Consider the following 23,349-nt stretch of genomic DNA (forward strand, 5'->3'; position numbering starts at 1 on the left):
AATTTTTTTAATTCTAGTTATTTTTAATTAAGAGAAAAAATTTTAAAATAAAATTACTCTTAATGAAACTTTTTCGTATTGAAGCGCATGTATTAAGAATAATTTATTTAATTTAATTAGAAATGACAAAATTATATATTCCAATTTTATATACATAAAAATAAAAAAATTAAAAATTGAAGGGTGGATGCCAATGCGGTGAATGGGACCTCTGGTGCAAATAAAAGCTATATGGGCTGTGCCAGTGGAGCTGCGATAGCATTACCGGTAACAAAAGATTTGCCTGGGTATATGACTCTAGAAATCACTGCGTCTGCTTTTGAAGTATAAGCAGCTCAGAAGTTGATACAGGTACTCTTGCGTTGATGAGTTGGGATTGTATAACAGTGGCATCGAATATTATTATTCTTACTAGCTCTACTATTATGTTGAGTTGCTTCTCCGCTCTCTTTCTCTTTCAACACCCCCCCCCTCCCCCCCCCAACTTTTTGCTAGCATTTCAACCACAAACCTTTCAAATCTTTTATTTGACTACAACATATCATCAGCTTTGTTCAGTATTTAAAACAGAATACCTTGTTTGTTTCCTTTGTTTTTTTTTTGCCCCTTCTAAGGTCCTTCAGACAATGAGTTGTGATCACCAATGCTCTATCTTGTCATCTTATGTATCTCTCTTTTGTTGAATGATACAGAACTTTATGGCTGAGGCTGCAAGCTCTATGCATGCAATGCAATCGTGAGGAGTGTAATCCTTTCCTGCCAAATGCTCTTGTTTATGCATGTGAATCCTCTGATCTGATGCCAGAGGTCATGTCAGCCATTCTCGAGCTAGAGACTATGATTCAGTCTATGGCACTGAGTACAGTAATTGGGATAATAACATATCATTGGGGTTGGATGTTTTGTAGTCCCGATCTGCATTTACTTTGGTTTGACTCAATTTGTTGTTCCCCAGTCCAGGGAGTTCTCATTTCCTATGCCAACCTGGTTTCTGTTGCTTTTCTAAAGTTTAGGATAAAATTGTAAATTTCAGGTGGGGCTTTTCCTAAAGATAACGTGTTTTGAACTTGCAGAATGCAAATTGTTATTGCGTTTTAGTCAAAAGTTTGGAAGTGCACCACGACCTAAGGTCGAGTGAATGCTTGAGGATCCACCCACTCGACACACTTGTGTAAAGTCCCTCGCCGCGTCCAATGTAGAAAGATTCTAACGCGGGAAGACGATACAAATGAAAGGGCTGTTTATTAGTCATGAAAAGTCGTGCTGCGGGGGACCCAACATTTTCTCGAATCCTTTCCCTTGATTATTATTATTATTATTATTATTTTTTAAGCATAACATACTGGAGGTTCATATCTTCGTGTTGATAAAGGTAAGTTATACATGTAATTTGTTGATTTAATACTTGGATACGTTTTTTGTCATTAAATAAGATATAAGGACTTGAGCTGAAATTGTTTGTTTGTTTGTTTGTTTGTTTTGGCCAGTCTGGAGCTGATAGCATGCTGAAAACTAAAAGGATTGAAAACCTGAAACAAGGAGCTACACCTATAATTATCCATATAAAACTTACTAAGCTATTCACTTGTCCAAAGAAAACCTATGAACACGAACTCTTATCTGTGTCTCCTAAAGTGTAGCGCTAACAATAGCAGCTCTAAAAAAAATTTGAAAGAAGAAAACTATTTTTTCCGTCTGCACAGTGAAAAAGACCTGAAATATCTACATAGGTGCTGTACATGTACTCCTGAAATGCCCGGCTTGATTGCAGCGACTGCAACGCACCACCCGTTTTGCCCGACCAGCATTCTCTGCACGAGCTCGCCTCTTCCTAGGTCTCCCTGGCGGCTGAAGCGACTTGGGTGGCTTTAAGAGGAACTCAACGTCTTTCTCCCCTTCCTTTAGAAATTGCTCAGACATCTCTTTCCAGAGGGCTTTATCAGGGACTGGGTGTATTGTCTGGGAGTATGCCTTACGGTAACTTGCCACTGTGAAATAACTTTCGGTGAACCTACGCACATTTTGTCTACAAGAGAGGAGAGCAGCCGCAGCATGAGCACAGGGGAGCCCACGTAGCTGCCATCCACGACAATAACAGCTACGGGAACGAATATCTACTCCAAATGCCCCTTCATTATGCGATTCAACTTCAAATTGGGCCTCGTTTGCTTTGAACACTTGGTAAGTACGTGCACGCTCAACAGCCTCCAATACAAGCCTTTCCGCAGGAGGAACAAGAATGCCTGTCCACTGCATGCTTGTTTCACGCCGCTCATTAAAACAAGTCATCAGTTGCCGTCGGATACACTCCATCATTTGAATTATTGGAAGGCCAGAGGCTTCTGCTATCCAAGAATTCAAACATTCCACTATGTTAGCCGTCAGGTGTCCCAGCCTTGTCCCTTCAAAATGTGCTGTGGCCCAAAAGCGCGGAGGAGTATTTCGAATCCAAGTAGCAGCTTCAGGAGAGATTTCTTGAATCTCAATGATTTTTTTTTCAAAATCAAGGCCAGTGAGCGCAAAAGCAGCTTCCCAGAAAAGGTTGATAAGAACAGAACTGTTGAACTCCTTTTGGAAACTGTCAATGAGATGATGCATGCAGAACCCATGAAAAGCTGTTGGGAAGTTCGCTTCTACAGCATCTACAATACCCTTCTGTCGATCTGATAAGATGGTAAGTCTTGGCATGTTCTCTGCATTAATCTCGAGCAGGTAATGCAACTCAGAGAGGAACCACATCCAGTTGGCATCATTTTCCTCATCGACCACACCAAATGCAAGAGGGAACACAGCACCATCTCCGTCAAAACCGCAGGCAAAAAGCAAGGTCCCCAAGTACTTGCTTTTCAATCTAGTATTATCAAGTCCAATAAGAGGTCGGCATGCATTCAGAAAACCATAGATGGATGCTTGAAATGAAATGAAAAGGCGTTGAAAATGGTTTTCGGTAGGATCCCCATATACCAGGGCAATACTTCCTGGATTTGTTTCTCTGATCATATCACAATACTGTGGAAGGAGACGATAATCTTCCTCAAAAGAGCCACGCACAGCAGCCATGATGCGTTCCTTACCCCTCCATGCTTGCTTGTATGACAAAGTGATCCCATGAACACGGTGAATCTCTTCCAATATCTCTTTGGGTTTATAATGAGGATTTTGCTTCAGACGTTCTGCTACAGCATCTGCAACCCACTGAACTGAGGCTTGTTGATGACCAAGGTGGGTAATCCCTCCACAAGTATGTTCATCATGGATGGTCCTAATGGTAAAAGTAGGAACACCGGGAAGTTTTGCAGCATAAATTCTCCAAGGGCATCCCTCACTTGCACATTTGGCAGTAAAACGAGTCTTGTCAGACTTTATTGTTTGCATCTCAAAGCGAAGAGCAATGGCTGCATCTCTGAGAGCCCTCCTACAGCTCTGGACATCAGAAAACTCTTTTCCAACAGTTAATTCATAGTTAGGCACTGGAAACAAGGGACGGGATTGAAGCACAGGAGCACCAACTACCAGCTGTTGCTGTTGAGAACACATGTCTGATGCGGATAGAACACTCATCTCCTGATTTTGCTGCATATCTGAACTTAAGTTGTACTGAAGATCCTGGTTCTCCACAAGAGTCAATTGATTATTATCCCGCAAACCAAACTCATGATTCTGAGCAACAACAGGGAGTTGATGATCATGTTCCTCAACATTGGTATGGTCTTCCTTAGCATCAGGGTAGTTTATTTGATCCATATTCAATCCATTCTCTTCAAACTTATGAAGATCATCATGTTGCAGAGCTAGATCATTTGCTTGTACCTGACCAGTTGCCAATTCATGAATATGATGTCCTGAACCTAACTCATGATCAGGAGAAGGCCCGATAAGCAAATCATAATCACGGATCTGTTCTGCACGTAACAAGTCATGACTACTACCCAGAACAAAGCTGGCATTATGCCCTATTCCCACACATTGATTTTGCCGCAAGGAGAAATCTTGATTTGGCCTAATCACCAACTCATGCTTCGCCATAACTTAAAACAACTGATAGCCCACAAACCCTTCACAAATCCAAGCAAAATCTCAACTAACACCCAAAGGAAGCTCTAATCTGAGAGTGTTTTGGTCTCAAACAGGACCTGTCCCTGTAAAAAGTACTGGTAAATCAACAATTTATTTTTCATAACTTAAAAATTAAACATGATATAAAGTCAAGTATACAGGAAGCTTGTTGCAGTAGCATTAGAAAACCCTTAGGTTGCTCAATAGTGATACTTCCTTGGGATATCAATTACTGATTCTTATACAATTACAACAAAAAACAATCTCGCGTTTTCCTCTGATTCATGGATTTCAAAGATTAAAAGGAAAGCGAGGGAGGGGGGACAATCCACCTTAGTAAAACCATGATCATAGCAACAAAAGAGTTGAGCAGAGGTATTTTTTTTTTTATAATCTGTCGAGTTACAAAAGAAAGAACTCAACAATAGCAACTAGAACCCAATACGGCCTATACATCTAAAATAGAAACAAAGCGACATAAGGGAAACTTAACCGCAGTTTTTCTGCGCAACCAAACAAAAAAGTGCAAATTGCTTTCAGTTTGATCTTTATATCCAACACAACAGAACTCAACACGTGGGGCACTCATAAACAATAAACATTACACCCAACCAAATCCCAATTCTCTATTTTCTTTCCTTTTTTTCCAAAAAAAATAGAAAGGAAACTAGCTCAAGTTTCCAGCGCTGACAAGGTACCCAAAAAGCAACATGGGAACATCAGTTTTAAAACGACAAAGTCTCTCTTCCTCTTTTTTTTTTTCAGCTAACCAAACAGACGAAAAACAAAAAAAAAAAAAAACTCACCGGAAGATAAGTCTTCAAGAGAACCTGCACAAGAAAAGTTAAAACCCGAAAAGGGCAGAGTAGGTTCTAATAAAACAATGCGGATATAAAAAGGAAAAAACCAAAGGGTGATTAGTGATTACATGTGAATTAAAATTGGAGAAGAAGGCAGGGCAGACAGGGTATTGAGAAATTTGAAAGAGAGAGAAGGGTTTAAGAGTTGGCGGGGTTTGGGTTAAGGGGGAAAACTGTGAAAGGGGAAGGGCAAAGGAGGGGAAGAGCGAGTAATTGCAGGGGTACAAGGGCAGCCGTTTTAGGCTGGGATGTTGAGAGAGAATTGAAGTAGGGTTAGCCAATTTTAGAGGGTATTTAGGTCATCCTACTTGCCCCCCAATCACCCCAGCCTTTTTATAGAATTTTCTATTGCGGGCCCCACGTACCTTTCTTTGCCCCCGCTGCTTCCCTATTGCCTCGCCGCCTTTGCAATTAGTGGGTCCTACTTGATTTAGGCTTTTCAATTTTGTTTTTTAGAATTTTTTTTTTAATTTATTCTTTTATATATCTCGTTTATTTATCACGTTTCTGTGTTGCCTTTACTTTCATTTTAGGGAATTACTACATTTCTATTTTCTTTTAATTGGAATGTAGCATAAACTTTGACGACTTTATAGCCCTATAAAGCCAAGAATCTTACTAGAACAAGAATGTGAAGTTCAAAGTATTCAATTCTCTATTTTATTGAAAGTTTGAAGCATTCAATTTCGATTATAAGATATTAATCGAAAATATTCCATTACAAAATCCTCATTTACATTTATAATTTGATTATAAAATATGAAAATAAGACTTCGAGTATGTGTACTTCTTTCATAGTTTCTTAAGCACCCCTTTTATATGGGAAGAAAGAGGAAAACAGAACTTTCAGTCAGGAATGGATTATAAGGAAATCTCGATTATATTCTTCTTTTACATTTTTTGTTAGGGAAAGCAATACCTTGGTGTATCGTATCAAATGGACTTATTGTCACAATCACAACTTAATAGATGCGGTAAAAATTGCACCACAATCACAACAAAAGCACAAGAGACAAGTGGTACCTGTTTTAGAAGCAATTATTTCGAACATGAAAAGATACAAAAAAAGGGGGGAAACATCTTTACATAAGAACGTGAAAGCTGCTCTCAGCTTTGCACAAATAAATCTATCAAGGTATCGCTAAAAATGCTCATAACCACAAATTATGCAATGGCATTATTTCTCACCTGAGGATCTTCTTCTAGTAACTACTTCATCCTGATCTCAATCCATTGAGATGATTTAACTCATAAAACTTGTTCTGTATTGCCAGAGAATCCATACAAGGAATTGCTATGTAACATGTACCGTTGCTGAGAAACTACTTTCTGTTGCAATGCATCAACATGAAAGTTTTCCCTCTAATTGACTAGATTTAAGCTTAGGCAGCAATTCAGAAACCACCCTTTGCAATGGAACTTGGTTCATCCTGCCATTGCTTCCATTTAAAACCTTTTTTGAGAGAACAGTAACTTCTTGTGAGTCCAAATGTTCACTAAGTAGCTCATTCCAATATTCATCATCCTCATTGAGGTCAGGTGCTTCCATGAGTTCTACTATTTGCTTCAATGTTGCTACATTCCTGCCAGCGCCACAACCCATAGCAGTAGCAGCACCCACAGCATTTGCAAACGCTAATGTAGTAACCAAGGGTATATTATGTATAAAACCAAATGCAATAGCAGCAACAAAACTATCTCCACACCCGACAGTGTCCATGACTTTAACCTAATCACATTTCATAATTAATTAGCATAAGCAAAGATATAAATAGTGGAAAGAAGCCAGACAGGTTAGAACGACCAAATTCAAAAGAGAGGTCACATTTAACTTCTATAGGTAACGACTAACAAGAAAATTTTCTCAGAGGTTTCATATTTTGAGAACTAGACACGTTAAATGTGCATGATCTAGATTAATAATGAGAAACATGCAAATGTGTCATCAATACCTAAAACTTTTGTCAATCATATTTTACAGCATCCATGAGCTAAAAAATTACATTCAAGAAATAGAAAGAAGCATCCTAGCTTAAAGCAAATTGAAAATACATTCAAGGGATTGCCATAAATTAACATTCAGTTTACAACTGCAACCTTTTATTTATTTGGATATAAAATGAAGTTAAGGCTATAATTTACCTTAAATGCAGGCACACAAGTAATACTTGACATGGTTATCAGAATTGAACCCTTAGGGCCCATCTTTACCACCACCCATTTAGTGTGGACTCCTTGCCTCAGCAACTCCTCCCCTGCTAGTATTGGGTTTGCTATGCCCGTCAATGATTCGGCCTGGAAGTTCGTTAATGCAAGTACTACTATTTAGGTAAACAGCCAATAAAGCTACTAGATAGAAAGATATAATTCACATCAGATACCGTAAAGGCCAAATACTTTCAACAGGGATCCAAACGTAAATGGTTGCAGGCAAGTTAAACATTTATCTAAGGATGAGGAGCACTGATGCCCAACAATCATTCCCAGTGATTACAAGAAAGTTGAGATGATCCAGGCATGTAAATCAAAACATGTGCGGTAAGGAGGACTAGCAAGTTCAAATTGAAGGTGCTCAGATAATAAAAAGACAACTGAGTCACCAAGAAAGAAGAAATGCAGCAAGAAAAGACATAGTGAAAGAGAAAATATTGCCTAAACTTTAAGAAAGATTTAGTGAAGCAATTTCAGAAAGTTAAAATGATTACACCGATATCATTTGCAACATGATATATGACAGCATTTGAATAGATATAGAAGCAAGGAACAAACAAGAGAAAAAGGAAAAATAAAATAAAATTTTCCAGTCATTCTTTGAAAAGAAATGCAACGAACCTCATCAGATGTTAGAAGAAGGACATCAGTCATCCTCAAGAAATGCCTGAGTGTTTTTTGCACTTCCACAGTCCCACGTAAAAGACTCTTCCCCCGTGGCCCTGGATCAAAAAACACTGATGTGCCAACTTCAACCGCATAGTCCACAGCTGAGATTAACATACCAGGAGAAAACTCATCAAAGTCATAACCATTACAAAACAGGATCCTCGATTGCTTAATTGCTCTCTTTACTTCTTCGGAAAGTGTACTCATCCAGCTAAACGCAGGCTCCTTACTAAAATCTGCCCGACTAATAAAAGAAAACAGAATAGTACATAAAATTTCAGCGAACATTTTCTCAACCAAAATTGATGGCCTTTATTGAAAAACAAAGAAAAGACAATTTTTTTTACCTGCAAAAGCCATGTTTTTGTAAAGGGTCAACAAGCACCCAGCACAAGAGGGTATCATAAGAAGCAATAGGACTGTTAACACGATCAGTTTCGTCACACATTCCAACCATACCAATTCCTTCATCATGAAGCACATCTAGAAGAAAATTCCCATAAATTTCATTACCAACATGACCTATTGTTATACAGTTAAGTCCCAGCCTTGAAGCTGCTATAGCCATGTTACAGTTCCCACCAGCCTCCCAATATCGCTGTAACCCAAAAACCCATAAAAAAAAATTAGAGCTTTCCCATAAAACCCAAAAAATTAGAAAACCCATTTTAAAAAAGAGTAACGTTTTTTACCTTATCAGGAGGAGAACGGGATAACTGTTCCATGAACGCTTTGCGAGCGTCTGGGGAAGGCGGGGGTAGTTGAGGAACATTGAGGACAATATCGACGCAGAGGTTGCCGAGAGTGGCGACATCGACAGTTTTGACGGCGTAGGGTTTCGTGGCGTTGGAGGAGGGGGGAGAGCGAGGGGGGTGATTGGGAACTGGCATATGGAAATTTCGGCAGCAGAAGACAGAGCGAGGAGAGTTGATGGTGGTGTTGGGATGGAGGGGAAAGGAAATGGGGGCGAATACGAGGCGAGAAGGGATAGGGTTGGGAGGATGGAGGAGGGGCGGGAAAGGGTATTGGGGGGATTTTAAGGCTATGGATTGGTGATGCATTCAGCTGATGAGTAGTAAAAATAAGATGAAAGAAGAAGAAGACGATGCTGATGAATGGGGGAGTTGAGAGAGAATCGAATATTGGGATAGTGTGATTTTAAAATAAAAATATAAAAAGAAAAATATGCTTAAAGGGGGAAAGCTGGTTTCAGGAAAAGGAAACGAAGAAACGAGGGGATGGCCAAGGATGTTATTTTCCCTCTTTGACGACTTGACGTTATGGTTCTATCTTTCAACTTCCTTCTATCATATGTGGGATCCCTGGAATTCTCTTATCCATCACTCAACTCCCCAATAAATAAATAAAAGTTCGCATACAAAGTTGGTGGAGAGGAGTAAATTCAATGATACTTCTTTTTACTCCTTTGAAAAAGGGTTCACACTCAGCTAATTTTTTGTTTCCTTTTCTTAGCCCATGTCCCCTTAGGAACCTTAGAAGAACAAACGTAGCAGTGATTTTCTTTGGTAGAGTGGCCATCATGACAGAATATATGCCCACATTAGGTGAGAACGAAGACTCAAGACAAGAGTGGACTACCACATCCAACGGATCATCAATTTCTACATCAACAGCTTCGCCTATTTGTCCAATTCAAAGCTCATGTACAAAAAATTTTACAAATGCGTAAGATTCTTAGATTAATTTCAAAGCTTTAAATCATTTTAGCACCAGCGAGTTTCAACATGGAACAACTACAAGAAAAAATGAACAAATGTGCCCGCTATTACTAGAAAAGTTGGGGCAGATGAAGGGCTCAACATTTCCATCCGTCGCGCAAAAGAGCTATCTAATGACAAACTCAACTGGCTTGAGTGTGCAACATCCAAATTAGTTTCTTAATCATTATGCTTCCACGCTTTGATATACAATTTAAAAAACCTCAAACTGAAATCTTTGATATACAATTTGGGTCTCCGGAGAATCTCAAACGCACCACCACCAAGTAAATACGGCCAACAAACCACGACAATGAAGGCGGTTTACCTTACCTGAGTGAACTAACCACCTGAATAAACTCCACTGGTCCAGTCCCTTGAGCTAGGTTTCATTTTTTTGCTAAATCCTCAAGTCTCATGACAACATTTTGAGCCACATCATGGTAAGCTTTGGAGATAACAGAATCAGGTGCTGATACCACTATTGGTATGCCTTCATCACAACCTTTCCTAATGTCCACTTCAATGGGTATCTGAGACAACAAAGTATCATATATAGTCGCGGCATTGAACATATATGGAGTAGCTATATTTTACAATAGCCTGAAGTTTGAATTTGGTCCTTCTACAATTATAATTCAGCAGTTTTAATCCTTCTATTCCAATTTTAATGAATTCAGTCCCTGCACTTTTTTTGAAAGAAAAATTGATAATATCAATGTTAATATTTACCTTTAACTTGGATGATGTAGCATTTTGGTCTGACTTGGCATTGTTGAAGTGGATCAATTGTTTTGGCTAGACACAGATCAATCTAAAAAAATAATATTTTATTTTAATTAAAAAATCTTTTATATTTTTTAAAATTTAAACCAACTAATTTTCAGTATTTTTATTAAAAATAAGTTTTTTAAATATTTTTTAAAATTCTAAAAAAAATTCTAATATTTTTTTATCAAAATTAAAATCTTCTGTGCTAATGTTTGCCACATGTTAAAAAAATTTAAGTTAACATGTCATGTCATCAACAAAACCAGCATTAACAATTGTCCTTAATCAACATTTAATAAAAGTATGGAGATTAAATTCATTTAAATTAGGGTAAAGGGACTAAATCCGCAAAATTGAGAGAGTTAGAAGCACCAAATTCAGACTTCAACCTTTTATAATATACATTAGCTATCATGAAGGCCAAAGAAAGTGCTCAACTGCCTACAAGCAAGTAAAAAGCCCAAAATCCTTTTTCTTTCCCTCAAATAACTAGTAAAGAAAGCAATAAAGTTAATTCTCCCCTCCCTAACTGTGGCGGCCTGACTTTCATCCATTCACATATAAAGTTCCACATCATCAATCATTATCGGCCTCTTCTAATAATACTGAAGAGGGGAAAAAAATCACTAGGAACATTTAACTACCATGACCTTAGAACATATCTAAAATGATTCTCTAGTATTAACAAGCCTGACAAGTATGGTGATTTGAAGCATCATAGGGACCAGCTTTAAAAAATTGACAATCATTAATTTTATTGCAGAACAATCACAAATCAACAACTTACCTCACCAAGAAGTTGCAAACCCATCTCAGCCGCTGTATTACGAGCTCCACCCATCCCAAAAATGAATGAAGGTTCACCACAGTGTGGACATTTGAAGCAGCTCATGTTCTCTACTAATCCCAAAATCTATAAAAGCAGTCAGAATTTCAAAACAATCAGGAGGAAAAGAGTTGAACTCTGGAAATAGTGGAGAGGGCAGAGGTACCAACATAAATTTCTAGTAATAGCAAAACAACTATGCTGCAGTACGAGGAAGATGTGTGAACTGAAGGGGACACATGCAAGAACAGTATTAGCATGCCCAACGAGCTTAGGAATTATGCTTAATGCAGTCATGGCCTGTCATGCAGCAGTTCCATTATGATATACACACGCCAAAACGAATTTCACAAAACCAGGATCTGTCACTGCAGGCAGCAACATTTCTAACCCACATGCTGATTTATACTTTAAACTACTAAGTAATAATAATTAAATTCTATAAACCCATCAATAAAGAAGGCAAGTTTAACTGACATGTATTACATTATATCACATGCAGTTGAGGTATCAGTCCTAGGTATTAGGGCAATCATAGTAAAAACCCTTCATACCATCTAGCCCTTTAAAGAATATAGAACAATGCTAAATTTAGGCACCATACAAAATTTTTCAACAAGCTTTGCAGGCATGATAACAGAATACATGCAAACGTAATGACTTACAGGAACTTGAACTTTAGAGAACATTCTAACTCCTCTACGAGCATCAATCAAGGCAACATCTTGCGGGGTTGAAACTATCAAAGCACCTAAAAGCAAACCAGCAATGATAACAAAGCATCAAAAAGAAGTTTTTGAAGTAAAACAATATACAAAAAATGGAACTCAAAATGTCTTCTTTATTTTCATTACTTTTTCTCTCTTTTGGAGTGTTGGGTGGTTGGCTAGTTAGGAAGGAAAGAGAGTTGACGAGACGTCATAACCTAAAATTTACACCAGGTTTACATCTTATAGAAATTGAGTTGTTTACGTCTTATATATAGATTAAGCTGCTTATATCTTATAAAAATTTGAGCTGATTATTTCTTATAAACTGTAAACAGCTCAATTTCTATAAGAGGTAAACCTTGTGTGAATTTTAGGTTACCACAGGGGAAGAGGGAAATTATGATATAGTTTTCCTTTTGAAATTTGATCTTGGAAAACAAAAGTAATTATGATTTTAGCCTCCATTATCCTCATCCCTATCTTTTCTCCAGAAAAAAGAATTGAGACGAGGTGATGCCTGAAAGTAATATTAACTTTTCTCATTCAAGTTACTGTTATGTCAAAACAATTCCAACTTTATCAAAGAAATCAAATAAAAAGCATAATACAAGCACAAAGCTCTAAGTCATCTAAATGAGGCCTGAGAGAGAGCACAGGTGAGACTGCTAAACACCAGAACACCTATGAAGCCATAGCGGTACTTTATGTTTTATGACAAGTCCAAGTTCACAATGATCTTGATCTGAGGCCAATTTTCAAGTATAGCACCAAATGCCCCTTTCTTCCCAAAAGGGCAAAAAAAAACAAAAACTAAAAGTTAATTATCTACCTGACAACTGAAGCTTCTGGGACATAGTTAGTTGTGCATCACCTGTGCCAGGTGGCATATCCACCACAAGAATATCAAGACTTCCCCAATCGACTTCCCTTGACATTTTCTGGAGAGCACTCATCACCTGAAAGAAACATAAGAACTCATAAACTGCAGAAGTGTCAAGTCAACAGAGCTTCAATTTGAAGCCAAGAAGGAGGCCACAAAATCCTTTTTCTCTACTCTGCTGAATTTAAGATGACATAGATGAAGGACTATGTTCCTAAAATCAAGCCACTTTGTAAGCAGAAGTTATTGCAAAAGAGAAGCATAAACCATCAAGAATGAAAGAAAATAAGAACAGACAACTAATATAATGTAACATACCATGGGACCTCTCCACACAATCGGTGCATCCTTATCCACCAGAAATCCCATTGACATGCACTTCACTCCATAGTTCTCAATAGGAATCATCTTCAAATCTGTGGAAGATAAAGAGGAGGAACTTCCATAGTTTATAACTAAAGAATGCAAACATCCTATATCACAATAAATAAATTTTTTTAAAAAAAGGAAATGAGCCTCAACCATATGTTAGTTGATCAGCGAAGACCCAATATATTTTATCAGATTTGTACAAATGAAATCTGCAATGAAAAACTTTTAAAACACTCTCAGGTAACACTTTATATTACTTAAAACATTTTGGAACTAAATGGATAAGCAACTGATATACAACTAGACATTTTCTTGTCAGCCAATAAAGCAAAAGGGACATTTTCTACGATTGACTAAAGACGTATACTACACTAATTTGTCCTTAGAAGATGGAAAATTACCTCTAGTAACTTCTGGCTTTTGGTTGATTCTCATCATGGTTGGAACTGATGGCCCGTACACATCAGCATCAAGCAAGCCCACCTTCAATTGACACTTGTTAGCTAGTGCAACGGCCAAATTAACTGCAAGGATTGAAAATTCAACTGACATGAATGCATATCCTAAGGACACGGCTCGTGTATCAGAGAAAATAGAATACCTGCAGTGGTAGACTTGCCAACACCGCCTTTACCAGAAGCAACGGCAATAACATCTTCAACCCCATTAATTCTCAGATGATCATAGCCTAACACCGAATAACTCCTAACGCCAAGCCTCTGCAAAAAGAGAAAGAAAAAAAAAAAAGAAAAACCCATTTTTGAATCAACCCAAAACAACACTCACTGAATTTCTAAATGAAACTAGTAAAAGCCATGTGGAGCACAAATGCTTCATCTTACAGCAAAGGGTCGCCAGAAGCCTTTCATTAGGAAACAACCCACAAGTCTTAACTAGCACTTCACTGAGTCTCAGAAACTTGGATAGAAAACCAAATATTCCAGCATCAACGAGACGTGTGGGTTTATTGTGTATGGTTATTGATCCACACCGCGCAGAATGGGGCGACTGCGAGGAAGAACTTATAAAATATAAATCAGGGTGTGCGTTTAAACTCACTTGCCAGGACGGGGCGTATAGGCGATGAAGACGGCCCGTGGCCTATGTTGGCGGCCCACATTGCACTTGGTGAGTTCGCCAGCTTAACATCTCCCTACGTGGGAGAGTGTACGTCACAATTTGTGGCAGCGGGGCCTGCGTTCGCGCGCCCCCTGTTCAATCTAGTAATCCAAAGTTTCTTATTATGGTCTCTTCATCTTAATAAGATAATTTCACTTCGATGTTAAAAATATTTTGCATCTCTCTGTATAATCATTAAGAGTAAAAGAAGGCCAAAAAATGAAAAGAAGTATGGTTTGTGCGAAAGCTTATTATAGTCAAACCAAAAAGTACAATTTTAAAGCTTTGCTTTTTTTGGGAAGCAAACAAATCACAACAGTTGGTTTCAACGGTCAGTCCTTTTCCCGGACAAAAGTACTTTCCATTTTCTTTTTTTCTTCTTCTTCATCATCATCATCGTTCATCTCAATCCACTGTAAGGTATTCTTTCTCTTCTAGTCTCGTTTAAATCAAATGCGCAGGTGTTTTTGTGTTGAATTCAAGGTTTCAACATGAACCCAATATTTGGAATTGCATTTGTGAATTTGTTCTTAATATTTGGTGATCGAAAATAAGGCTTTTTACGGTCTTGTTTTGGCTGTGTCTACGGATCTGATGATTGGATTCTCTTTCATTTCATTTGGGTTTTATTTATTACATTAATGGGTTAGGTCTTTGGTCCTTAATTTCAATTTAATTGAAAAGCTGTCTGCCTATCAATGTTGGTTGATCCCAATCATTACACTGCACAGTTGGGTTGGTTACAGTTTCCTATCTGATTGAATTCTAAACTGTCAACAGGTCCTCTTTAATTATTTGTTATTAAGAAATTCACCATTTTTATTTCTTCCTTCGAGTATGTTTATTTTTTGAACCATTCAAAGGATTTTGAGAATTTCACTTGATTGCTAACGTGTGAGAGGGTTTGCTCTGGTTGTGATTTCTTACATTTTAAACATGGCTTCTGTTTGTTATTGTTATCTTTCTTCGTGTCCAATGAGTCGAAAAGAAGAATACCATCTTGGTGATGCTCTTTGTACGTGTGAGTTTCTGCACGCGTTTCTGTCAATTTTTATTCCTTAAGCATTTTTGGTAGCTTAAAAAGTTCGCTTAGCTCTGCATTTATTTATTTTTCATGTGGGCTATTGCTGACTTGATTGATTGTTTCTTTTAACCGTGTAATGGAAGCTTACCTTATTGAATTGGGGATGGGATTCTCAGCTTTGTATTGCAAGGTTAGGAACTACTTTATGCATCAATTAAGGCTTTTTGGTATTCATCAAGTTCTGAAACTTATGGGATCCTAGAGCAGTTGTGGTGGAAATGGCTACAAATGGTACCTCTCCTCCCAAAGTGCAAAGGAACTTGAAGGGGTTTACAACAGTTCTAAGGACTGCTGCTTGTGAATGGTTCCTGATCTTTTTGCTGTTTGTTGATGCCATCTTATCTTACCTGCTGACAAGATTTGCACATTACTGTGAATTGCAAATACCTTGCATTTTGTGCTCTCGGCTTGATCATATTTTTGGAAATGAAAAACCTGGATTTTATCGGAATTTACTCTGCACCAATCATAGATCAGAGATATCATCATTGATTTCCTGCAACATTCATGGCAAGCTTGTTGATGGCCGTGGTATGTGTGAGATTTGTCTCTCATCACACAGTGAGGAAAACAAATCCAACTCAGGTATGCAGAGGCTCTTTCTAGGAAAATTGGGGTTTGATCTTACAGGTTGTGGAAATTGTAGTTCCTGGAGCTCATATTTCAACCAGGATCTTACTCCTGCTTCTAAAGGCACAAGGTTGTGTCTGTGTTGTAATAAACCTTGGATTCCAAGACCAAATGCCCAAAGATTACTCGCCTTAAAATCACCGCGCATTGTGGTTTCAAAGCCAAATATTCCTTTTCCACGTCGCTTAAGCCGTCGAAATGGCTTGAAGAAGATAAGGGATAAGTTTTCTGCACCGGCAGCATCTCATCTTCTTGGAAAAACTGGATTTGATCCCTTGTCTCATGTAGGATACACTGAGCTGGGAATCACTTCTGGATCAGAGTCTGAGGTTCCTATTTCTGATGATGAGAATGGCAATAGTATAGTTTGTGATATAAATGAGAATAGGAATGAATCTGTAGTTCTTTCTGCTCCTGAAGCCCCAGCTAAAAGGCTATCCAATATTTTGGCTACAACAAAAGAGCCTGATGCTAATGAACCACGTGATGTTAGATGTCTGGCTTCAGATGTCCCTGGTGAGAATGATGTCTGTGAGTATAAAGAGCAGCTGGCTGATCAGAAAACCAATCCTCCTGTAATGCCTGAGCTTATTTCTCTAGATGATATTCCTCCATCATCCTGTGTTGTGGAAGTTCCAAGCTTCAGTGCTTCGTTACTGTCTGATCTTATTTCTCTAGTTGATGCTCCCCTATCAGTTGATGTTACTGAAGTTCCTCTTGAAGCATCGTCAGAAAAATGTAAGCTCTCTCTCTCTCTCTCTCTCTCTCTCTTTCTCTTGTATGAGTGTGTGTATTGGTCTTATTCTTATATGACTTAATACCTGAAACCATTGACAGTGGCAAATGTTTTTGAAGCAAGTGAAAATATATCGATCAACAAGAATGATGAAATCTTGAAGTTGATAAGCACATCAACTGTGTCTGGTTTCAGAACTGATCAAGTTGTAGCTGATACTGCCATGGTAAATTCAACTGATGGGGATCTGAGTGCTGTGCATAAGTCACCTGTATGTGGTGAAGAAAGAGACACATCTGGGTTCGTCATGGAAGAACCTATGCTGACATACAATAATGGAGTTAATGAAGATCTTAAGTCATTGCCTGTGCAGAATTCTTCTGGACAAGGGATTGATTTATCATTGAACAATTTAAGTCCAAGATTACGAGGTCATAGTATTGAATTGCAAAGAACTAATGAATCCAACTCTGACGAGGCTCATAATCATCAGAACCCAGTCTTTATGGAAAGAAGTGAATTTGCTGGCCTCGAATCTTTTGATGGAAGCAACGTCAATGAAATTGAAGGTGAAAATCTAGTTGATAGGCTGAAGCGGCAAGTTGCATATGATAGGAAGTGCATGAATGCATTGAATAGGGAATTAGAGGAAGAAAGAAGTGCTTCTGCAATTGCTGCAAATCAGGCAATGGCTATGATTACAAGGTTACAAGAAGAGAAGGCAGCGCTCCACATGGAGGCCCTGCAGTACCTAAGGATGATGGAAGAGCAAGCAGAATACGATGTAGATGCGTTGGAGAAAGCTAATGATCTTCTGGCTGAGAAAGAGAAAGAATTACAAGATCTGGAAGCAGAGCTTGAATATTACAGGTTAAACTTCCCAGATGAAACATTGGTAGAGACTGTACCTGAGGCAAGCATCAAGTTAAAGGAGCAGCATGTTTCTGTGGAGAATACAAGTACGTCCTTCCTAAAAGATGATTTGAAATTTCCCTCGAAAACAATGTTTCATGAGGCTTCTGAAGTCAATAATAATCTTGCAGTCATATCTGCATGGTCGGAATTTGAAGATGAGAAGTTGTACATCTCTCATTGTCTGCAAAATTTGGAAAGCAAACTTAAAAGGTTTGCTCATCATGGGAATTCGCCATGCATATCTGATGGTGAATACTTTGATGAAGCAGCAGATGGAGGCCAACATCAACAAGAGTTCCTCGATGAAATGGATAAACAAGCACCTTGTCAGGTGGAAGGTAATGATTTGTCAGTGCAAAAAGCTTCATCAGTGTCTAATGGAAGTGCTCCTTCTCAGGAAGGGTTGAATACTTCAATAAGCAGAGATCAAGTTGTTAGTGAGGGAAATAGTCATATGGTTTCCAATGGGCAAAAGGATTCTATGGATTGTAGAGAAACTGGTTTGGCTGCTCTTGAAAATGAAATTTCAGACCTTAATGAGAGGCTGGAAGCACTTGAGGCTGATTGTAATTTTCTTGAGCATTCTCTAAATTCTCTTGGAAATGGAAACGAGGGGATGCTTTTTATTCAAGAGATACTTCATCACTTACGAGAATTGAGGAAACTTGGAATAAGGAGTAGGAACATGTCTGTTTCATGAGCTTTATGCATGTCATTGCAAGGTAAGCATGCTACAGATATGGTTGCAATTGCAATTATTTCTTTTCCTATTAACGTTTAAATATCTCTTCCAAAAAGTAGTCTCTTCTAGGTGGAGATTCTGCACATCTAGTATAAACTTGTTGCATGTCTTGATTGACTGTCACTGGAAATTGCTATTATGTTTCTCGATTATTAATGATGCTGCATGTATGTTTAGTTTCATGTGAGTTGCGCACCTTAAGCTGATCATTTATTTTGCTTCTGTAAAAATCAGTGTTGTATGGTAATATATCTGCGTACATAATCAGGTTAACAAAGAAAAATGCCAGATATGTGGAATGTAATTTTTGCTTGACTAGGAATGGATGACAGGAAGCAGTGAAAGTAGGTGCCTGACAGATAACTCGTAGTGACTGTCTCTGTATCTATTTACCATCTGTGAGAAATTAGGGTTTGTAGTATCATGTCTGAATGTGCTTCAGATGTTCACAACATTTGCCATCTCTGTTCCGAGATTTGCAAGTGTTTATGTAATATCCTGTATTCTTTGGCATTTATCAATTATCCTTCTGGTGAAATCCAATAGCTTATCATTCACAAATATACATATTTCAGATACATCCCAGATTGAGGGTAACAAGCAGGAAGCAGAAGTAAAGTATTTCCGCTTGAAATTTGATACAAGGATTGCAGGAACTAGTATCTCTTGGCCTACCACGAAATTGTGAATTATCAAAGATCAGGTTTCACAAACTAGGAACCACCTCATGTGATCAGGTATGGGAGTAAAACTGTAAAAGCAATTACTTCCCTCTTCCTTTACTCTCCTGGTGGGTTTCATTCTTTGATTGGTTGGCAGGGGTTACATTTGTGGTATTTTTGGAGCACTGTGTGACTAGGTTGTAAAGTTGATAAATTTGTTTTAACCTTATTTACAATTTTTTGAAGGTTTGTTCACACTTCACAGTAGCCAATCTACATCAATTGTAAATTCAGAAGATGCCAATATAAATAGCTGGAGGAGTTTACTATTGTTTTTCAGTCACTTGGTGCCATACCCTTTCCTTTATTTATTTATTTTTTTGGTAAAGATTGGGTAAGGGAAGATAATTAATAAAGCCCTTTATGAAAAGTTGAAAATCTCAGGCCGAGGTGATAATGGCAGTTTGGTGACGACTTTGCTTACGTTATAACACCAAATATCCTTTCCTGGCCTTTATAATAATAATACATCTAGAAGAAGATGAAGGTTATTGTTCACACATGTGCCTTTGATACATGAAAGCAAAAAAGAGGCCTGAAACCTTCAACCCCCAAGCCGATTCAAAGAGTCCAACAGTTAGGCCCCAGCAATTTAGCCACTTAGCAGAAACTTATAGTAGTTGTTCTTATTACAAAGATATTATTTATATAATAACTATTTCATTTTTTTATCTCCTCAAGTGGATTTGCCTTTGTTTGGAATGAAAAATGGCAAAAGGTGTACAGTTGACTAGTATTAAATATGAAGAACATAAAAGTGCTAACTATTTAGCCGAAATGTGATTTGTTTTTTAAAGTTGTATTCAACTTTTAACTATTGAAATTCAGTCAAATCAAAACAAATGAACAAAACTTGGCTAATAGTTGTGATTACTCGAGTTGAAAGCATCCAGTCCAGGGGAGAATACAAGTCAATTACTCAAACGGTTGATATTGCTTTCGACGGTGTTCGAAACGGTTGCCCTGACGAGCCGCATCTTTTGTTCCATTTCTATCTGTATCCAGGACCTACTATTATAGACCTCTTCTCGTTGTGTAGAACTTTCTACAACAAATTTCATCGGCGTTTCGTCATGCCTCATGTACCTCCTAAAATAGCATAACTAGTCGTACCATATACCTGTTGACCCTGCCCACAAAATTATAAAAATTATTCTAGTATAAACCAAATCCCATAATGAAACTAAAAGACACCAGATTGAGGCAAGAATTAGCCAAATTTCATATCTAAACACTAGTTTTAGTATTTTTATTTTTTATTAAATTTTTAAAATTTAATTATTTTTAATAAAAGAACTTCCAAAAAAAGCTTAACTTTCAGTAACCTTACATGACTTGTATTCCAGAGTATTTGAAATATTGCATTCACACTGTTTTCAGCCTTCTATACTTTTCTTTTCTCCCAAGTTCCTAGCAACTTCCTGGCCTTTGACCAATATATAAGGTTAGGCCCGTCCTTATATACAACATGCAAGTTTTTTCTAAGGATACTGTCAGCCCCCTCCTAGCCCTTGCTAAGTAAAATTAAAAACATTTTTGCAATGTTTATTCAGCTTTTGACCTCGCTGTTTCTCTTCGCTCTCCCGTTTCTTTTCCTAATCATCACCAAATCAAAGAAACCATCGACACCCCCGTCTCCGTCCATTTTTCCCAAGTCTTATCCGATAATCGGTTCCTATTTTGCCGTCAAATCCAATCAAAGCAATCGCATGCAATGGATTACTCAAATCCTCCAGAGCTCTCCCTCTGCAACTTTCACTCTCCACCACTTGTTTGGTCATCGCCAGATCCTGACTGCAAACCCTGCCAACGTCCAGCACATACTCAAGACCCACTTCGACAACTACCAAAAAGGCCCTTTCTCCAGAAGCACTCTCTTCGATTTCCTTGGCAACGGTATCTTCAACGTCGATGGGGAGTCCTGGAAGTTCCAGAGACAAGTTTCTAGCCACGAGTTCAACACCAAATCTCTTCGTAAGTTTGTCCAAACTGTTGTCGATACCGAGCTTCATGACCGTTTGATTCCGATGTTTTCTGAAGCTGCTTCCGCTAAGACTGTGCTTGACTTGCAAGAGATTCTTCAGAGGTTCGCTTTTGATAACGTGTGCAAGATAGCTTTCGGGTTCGACCCTGCCTGCTTGTTGCCTTCTTTACCACAGGCACAGTTTGCAGAGGCGTTTGAAGATGCTACTAACTTAAGTAGCCAGAGGTTCCGTACTTTTCATAGTATAGCCTGGAAAATCAAGCGATTTTTCAATATTGGTTCCGAGAAAAGACTCAACATTGCAGTCTTTCAAGTCCGTGACTTTGCAAAGAAGATTGTAAGAGAAAAGAAACAAGAACTAGCTGACAAGTCCTCTTTGGAATCCGTTGATCTCTTATCAAGGTTCTTGCAATCAGGCCATTCTGACGAGAATTTCGTTACGGATATAGTAATCAGCTTCATACTTGCTGGCCGTGACACAACATCCGCGGCTTTGACATGGTTTTTCTGGCTAGTACATAAACACCCTGAAGTTGAAAACGAAATTCTCAAAGAAATCAAAGACAAATCGGACATGCCAGTGTTTGAGGAAGTTAAAGACATGGTCTACACTCATGCTTCTCTTTGCGAGTGCATGAGACTGTACCCTCCAGTCCCTGCGGATAGCAAGCTGGCAATGGACGACGACATTTTACCGGACGGGACGGTGGTGAAGAAAGGAACGTTAATGACGTATCATCCTTACGCGATGGGAAGGATGGAGAAAATATGGGGATCAGATTGGGCAGACTTCAAGCCAGAGAGATGGTTGGAGAGAGATGAGGCAGGGAAGTGGAGCTTTGTTGGGAGAGATCCTTATACTTATCCAGTGTTCCAGGCAGGACCAAGGATTTGTTTGGGGAAGGAGATGGCTTTTTTGCAGATGAAAAGGGTGGTGGCTGGTGTTCTAAGGCGGTACAAGGTGGTGCCCGCGGTGGAGGATGGGTTTCAGCCGGAGTTTCTTGTTTATCTGACTTCTAAGATGAAAGGTGGGTTCCCAGTCAGGGTTGAGGACAGGGGACAGCTCGATTAGATGAAACAGAGGTCAAGGGAATATATTAATCCTGGATGCGTAGTTCTATATGATTATTTCATCTCACTGTGGCATTTTACTTTCAAATATTAATATATTTGATTAAATTTGCAAAGTCCAATGATTACTGTTGGATTATGTGTTTTATTCGTAGACATGGTTTGGTTGATTAGGATTCATTTCGATTAAGCAAAATAAGTTAGTATCATTTATTAAAGCTAATTAAAAGTTTTCTTATTTTCTTAAAATTGTTTTTGTTATACAAAAGTATTATACTACTATCAAAGACAGAAGTAAAGGGAAAAAGAGTATAATTAATTAATCATACTGTTTTTAATGTAATAGAAGAGTGGATATTTTAGTTGCGAAAAAGGAGATGTGCTATTTCGTTTTTTAATTATAATTAAATGTGCTGAGGTTAATTTATGGTAGAGTTCCTTTTTGTTCATTTATATTTAAAAATTATCGTATTTTACATTAACGGGGTTTTTAAACTTTATGAATAGTATAAAATATTATCATATAGCTTTGATGGATAAAATAATAATTCAAAAATAAATTATATTATATTTATCTGTCGAATTAGTGGCTTTTATTGAAGTTGGAGACTTTTGGCAGACGACCTGCACGATTTTGCGCCTTTTTCGCATATGGCCCTGCACATGCCACTATGACTCAGACGTGGATTTTTCCCATTGGCAGATTCACGTGACGGGAACATTCAATTTTATCTAAAAAATGTCAATTCTTTAAACGAAGATTAAGAATTTAAATCATAATTCATAAAAATTATTAAAAGGTAAAGAGCTGCAATTAATGATGAATGTTGTTGGGAGTTAATATAATCTATAGGAAATCCTGTAATACTAAACATATCACAAGCAAGGCACGTACTATTAATTATACTAAACTTGATAGTAACATCTTATATCTCCAAAACTTGTGTATTCGGTGCTACTTTTATCATTCGGCTGGTATAAGTAGCAAAGTGATCGTAATCGAGTCACTTCTAGTTTCCTCTTTCAATATTTTTCCTCAAGTGTTGTTTTGGAGCTTTTCTCGATCGTATCAACGGCACTACATTGCGTAATATTTTGGGAGGTCACTAGTTGGTGATTTAATAGTCTTTTAGTTTACTTTATAAAACATCCATTTTTGTATTAATTTTAAAAAAGAAAAAAAAAATTGAAACCCAACTCTATTCGGATGCATCAATCATCAGTATTTCAACTTGAACATTAATACGTTGTACAAGCCAAAAAGAAAGTCCAT

General features: G+C 37.9%; 5 protein-coding genes and 1 non-coding gene across 13 annotated transcripts; 3 read left to right on the top strand and 3 right to left on the bottom strand.

Annotated features, from left to right (window-relative positions):
• Positions 1-1,511: 1,511 nt before the first annotated feature.
• Positions 1,512-5,197, bottom strand: MUG3 (MuDR family transposase). 2 transcript variants are annotated; one of them, XM_021425125.1, is made up of 3 exons: positions 4,985-5,197; positions 4,863-4,886; positions 1,512-4,139 (listed from the first exon to the last, which is right to left on the bottom strand). In XM_021425125.1, exon 3 carries the CDS (start codon positions 4,024-4,026, stop codon positions 1,723-1,725), a length of 2,304 nt encoding a protein of 767 aa, XP_021280800.1. In that variant the 5' UTR covers positions 4,027-4,139; positions 4,863-4,886; positions 4,985-5,197; the 3' UTR covers positions 1,512-1,722. The 2 variants fall into 2 exon arrangements, with proteins under 2 accessions (XP_021280800.1, XP_021280801.1); XM_021425126.1 differs by lacking the exon at positions 4,863-4,886.
• A 745-nt stretch (positions 5,198-5,942) lies between these two features.
• Positions 5,943-9,314, bottom strand: LOC110413173 (pfkB-like carbohydrate kinase family protein). The gene is made up of 5 exons (XM_021423912.2): positions 8,489-9,314; positions 8,144-8,394; positions 7,749-8,040; positions 7,059-7,211; positions 5,943-6,645 (listed from the first exon to the last, which is right to left on the bottom strand). Exons 1-5 carry the CDS (start codon positions 8,855-8,857, stop codon positions 6,259-6,261), a joined length of 1,452 nt encoding a protein of 483 aa, XP_021279587.1. The 5' UTR covers positions 8,858-9,314; the 3' UTR covers positions 5,943-6,258.
• A 125-nt stretch (positions 9,315-9,439) lies between these two features.
• INDH (INDH1(iron-sulfur protein required for NADH dehydrogenase)) lies at positions 9,440-14,082 on the bottom strand. 2 transcript variants are annotated; one of them, XM_021423913.2, is made up of 8 exons: positions 13,916-14,082; positions 13,675-13,792; positions 13,475-13,597; positions 13,020-13,117; positions 12,651-12,777; positions 11,777-11,862; positions 11,073-11,198; positions 9,440-10,047 (listed from the first exon to the last, which is right to left on the bottom strand). In XM_021423913.2, exons 1-8 carry the CDS (start codon positions 13,940-13,942, stop codon positions 9,904-9,906), a joined length of 849 nt encoding a protein of 282 aa, XP_021279588.1. In that variant the 5' UTR covers positions 13,943-14,082; the 3' UTR covers positions 9,440-9,903. The 2 variants fall into 2 exon arrangements, with proteins under 2 accessions (XP_021279588.1, XP_021279589.1); XM_021423914.2 differs by having other exon boundaries at positions 13,475-13,556; positions 13,916-14,075.
• Positions 14,083-14,128: 46 nt separating this feature from the next.
• LOC149527387 (U1 spliceosomal RNA) lies at positions 14,129-14,288 on the top strand. The gene has a single exon (XR_016351105.1). It is a non-coding gene; the product is annotated as a U1 spliceosomal RNA (small nuclear RNA).
• A 154-nt stretch (positions 14,289-14,442) lies between these two features.
• LOC110413172 (putative myosin-binding protein 4) lies at positions 14,443-19,391 on the top strand. Of its 6 annotated transcripts, XM_021423909.1 has the most exons (5): positions 14,443-14,612; positions 15,360-15,406; positions 15,484-16,644; positions 16,744-18,279; positions 18,875-19,391. In XM_021423909.1, the coding sequence occupies exons 3-4, from the start codon at positions 15,495-15,497 to the stop codon at positions 18,255-18,257; spliced, it is 2,664 nt and encodes an 887-aa protein (XP_021279584.1). In that variant the 5' UTR covers positions 14,443-14,612; positions 15,360-15,406; positions 15,484-15,494; the 3' UTR covers positions 18,258-18,279; positions 18,875-19,391. The 6 variants fall into 6 exon arrangements, with proteins under 6 accessions (XP_021279584.1, XP_021279582.1, XP_021279583.1 ...); XM_021423907.1 differs by having other exon boundaries at positions 15,393-16,644; XM_021423908.1 differs by having other exon boundaries at positions 14,443-14,607; positions 15,393-16,644.
• A 1,121-nt stretch (positions 19,392-20,512) lies between these two features.
• Positions 20,513-22,362, top strand: LOC110413922 (cytochrome P450 94A2-like). Its single transcript, XM_021424949.1, has one exon. It carries the CDS (start codon positions 20,563-20,565, stop codon positions 22,075-22,077), a length of 1,515 nt encoding a protein of 504 aa, XP_021280624.1. The 5' UTR covers positions 20,513-20,562; the 3' UTR covers positions 22,078-22,362.
• The last annotated feature ends 987 nt before the right edge of the window (positions 22,363-23,349 follow it).

The sequence above is a fragment of the Theobroma umbraticum genome, unplaced genomic scaffold (genome assembly GCF_002168275.2).
Source record: "Theobroma umbraticum cultivar Fairchild unplaced genomic scaffold, ASM216827v3 scaffold_4.1, whole genome shotgun sequence".
Lineage (NCBI taxonomy): Eukaryota > Viridiplantae > Streptophyta > Magnoliopsida > Malvales > Malvaceae > Theobroma > Theobroma umbraticum.

Excerpts from the sequence above, each read along its gene's own strand:
- LOC110413173 (XM_021423912.2), bottom strand. The coding sequence starts at position 8,857 with ATGCATCACCAATCCATAGCCTTAAAATCCCCCCAATACCCTTTCCCG. Across the intron at positions 8,395-8,488 it reads CCCGTTCTCCTCCTGATAAG|CGATATTGGGAGGCTGGTGG; the intron begins GTAAAAAACGTT and ends TTTGGGTTACAG. Across the intron at positions 7,212-7,748 it reads TTCTTCTAACATCTGATGAG|GCCGAATCATTGACGGGCAT; the intron begins GTTCGTTGCATT and ends ACGAACTTCCAG.
- INDH (XM_021423913.2), bottom strand. The coding sequence starts at position 13,942 with ATGAAAGGCTTCTGGCGACCCTTTGCT. Across the intron at positions 13,118-13,474 it reads AAAGCCAGAAGTTACTAGAG|ATTTGAAGATGATTCCTATT; the intron begins GTAATTTTCCAT and ends TATCTTCCACAG. Across the intron at positions 12,778-13,019 it reads TTGTGTGGAGAGGTCCCATG|GTGATGAGTGCTCTCCAGAA; the intron begins GTATGTTACATT and ends TGTTTCTTTCAG.
- MUG3 (XM_021425126.1), bottom strand. The coding sequence starts at position 4,026 with ATGGCGAAGCATGAGTTGGTGATTAGGCCAAATCAAGATTTCTCCTTG.
- LOC110413922 (XM_021424949.1), top strand. The coding sequence starts at position 20,563 with ATGTTTATTCAGCTTTTGACCTCGCTGTTTCTCTTCGCTCTCCCGTTT.
- LOC110413172 (XM_021423909.1), top strand. The coding sequence starts at position 15,495 with ATGGCTACAAATGGTACCTCTCCTCCCAAAGTGCAAAGGAACTTGAAG. Across the intron at positions 16,645-16,743 it reads TGAAGCATCGTCAGAAAAAT|TGGCAAATGTTTTTGAAGCA; the intron begins GTAAGCTCTCTC and ends AACCATTGACAG.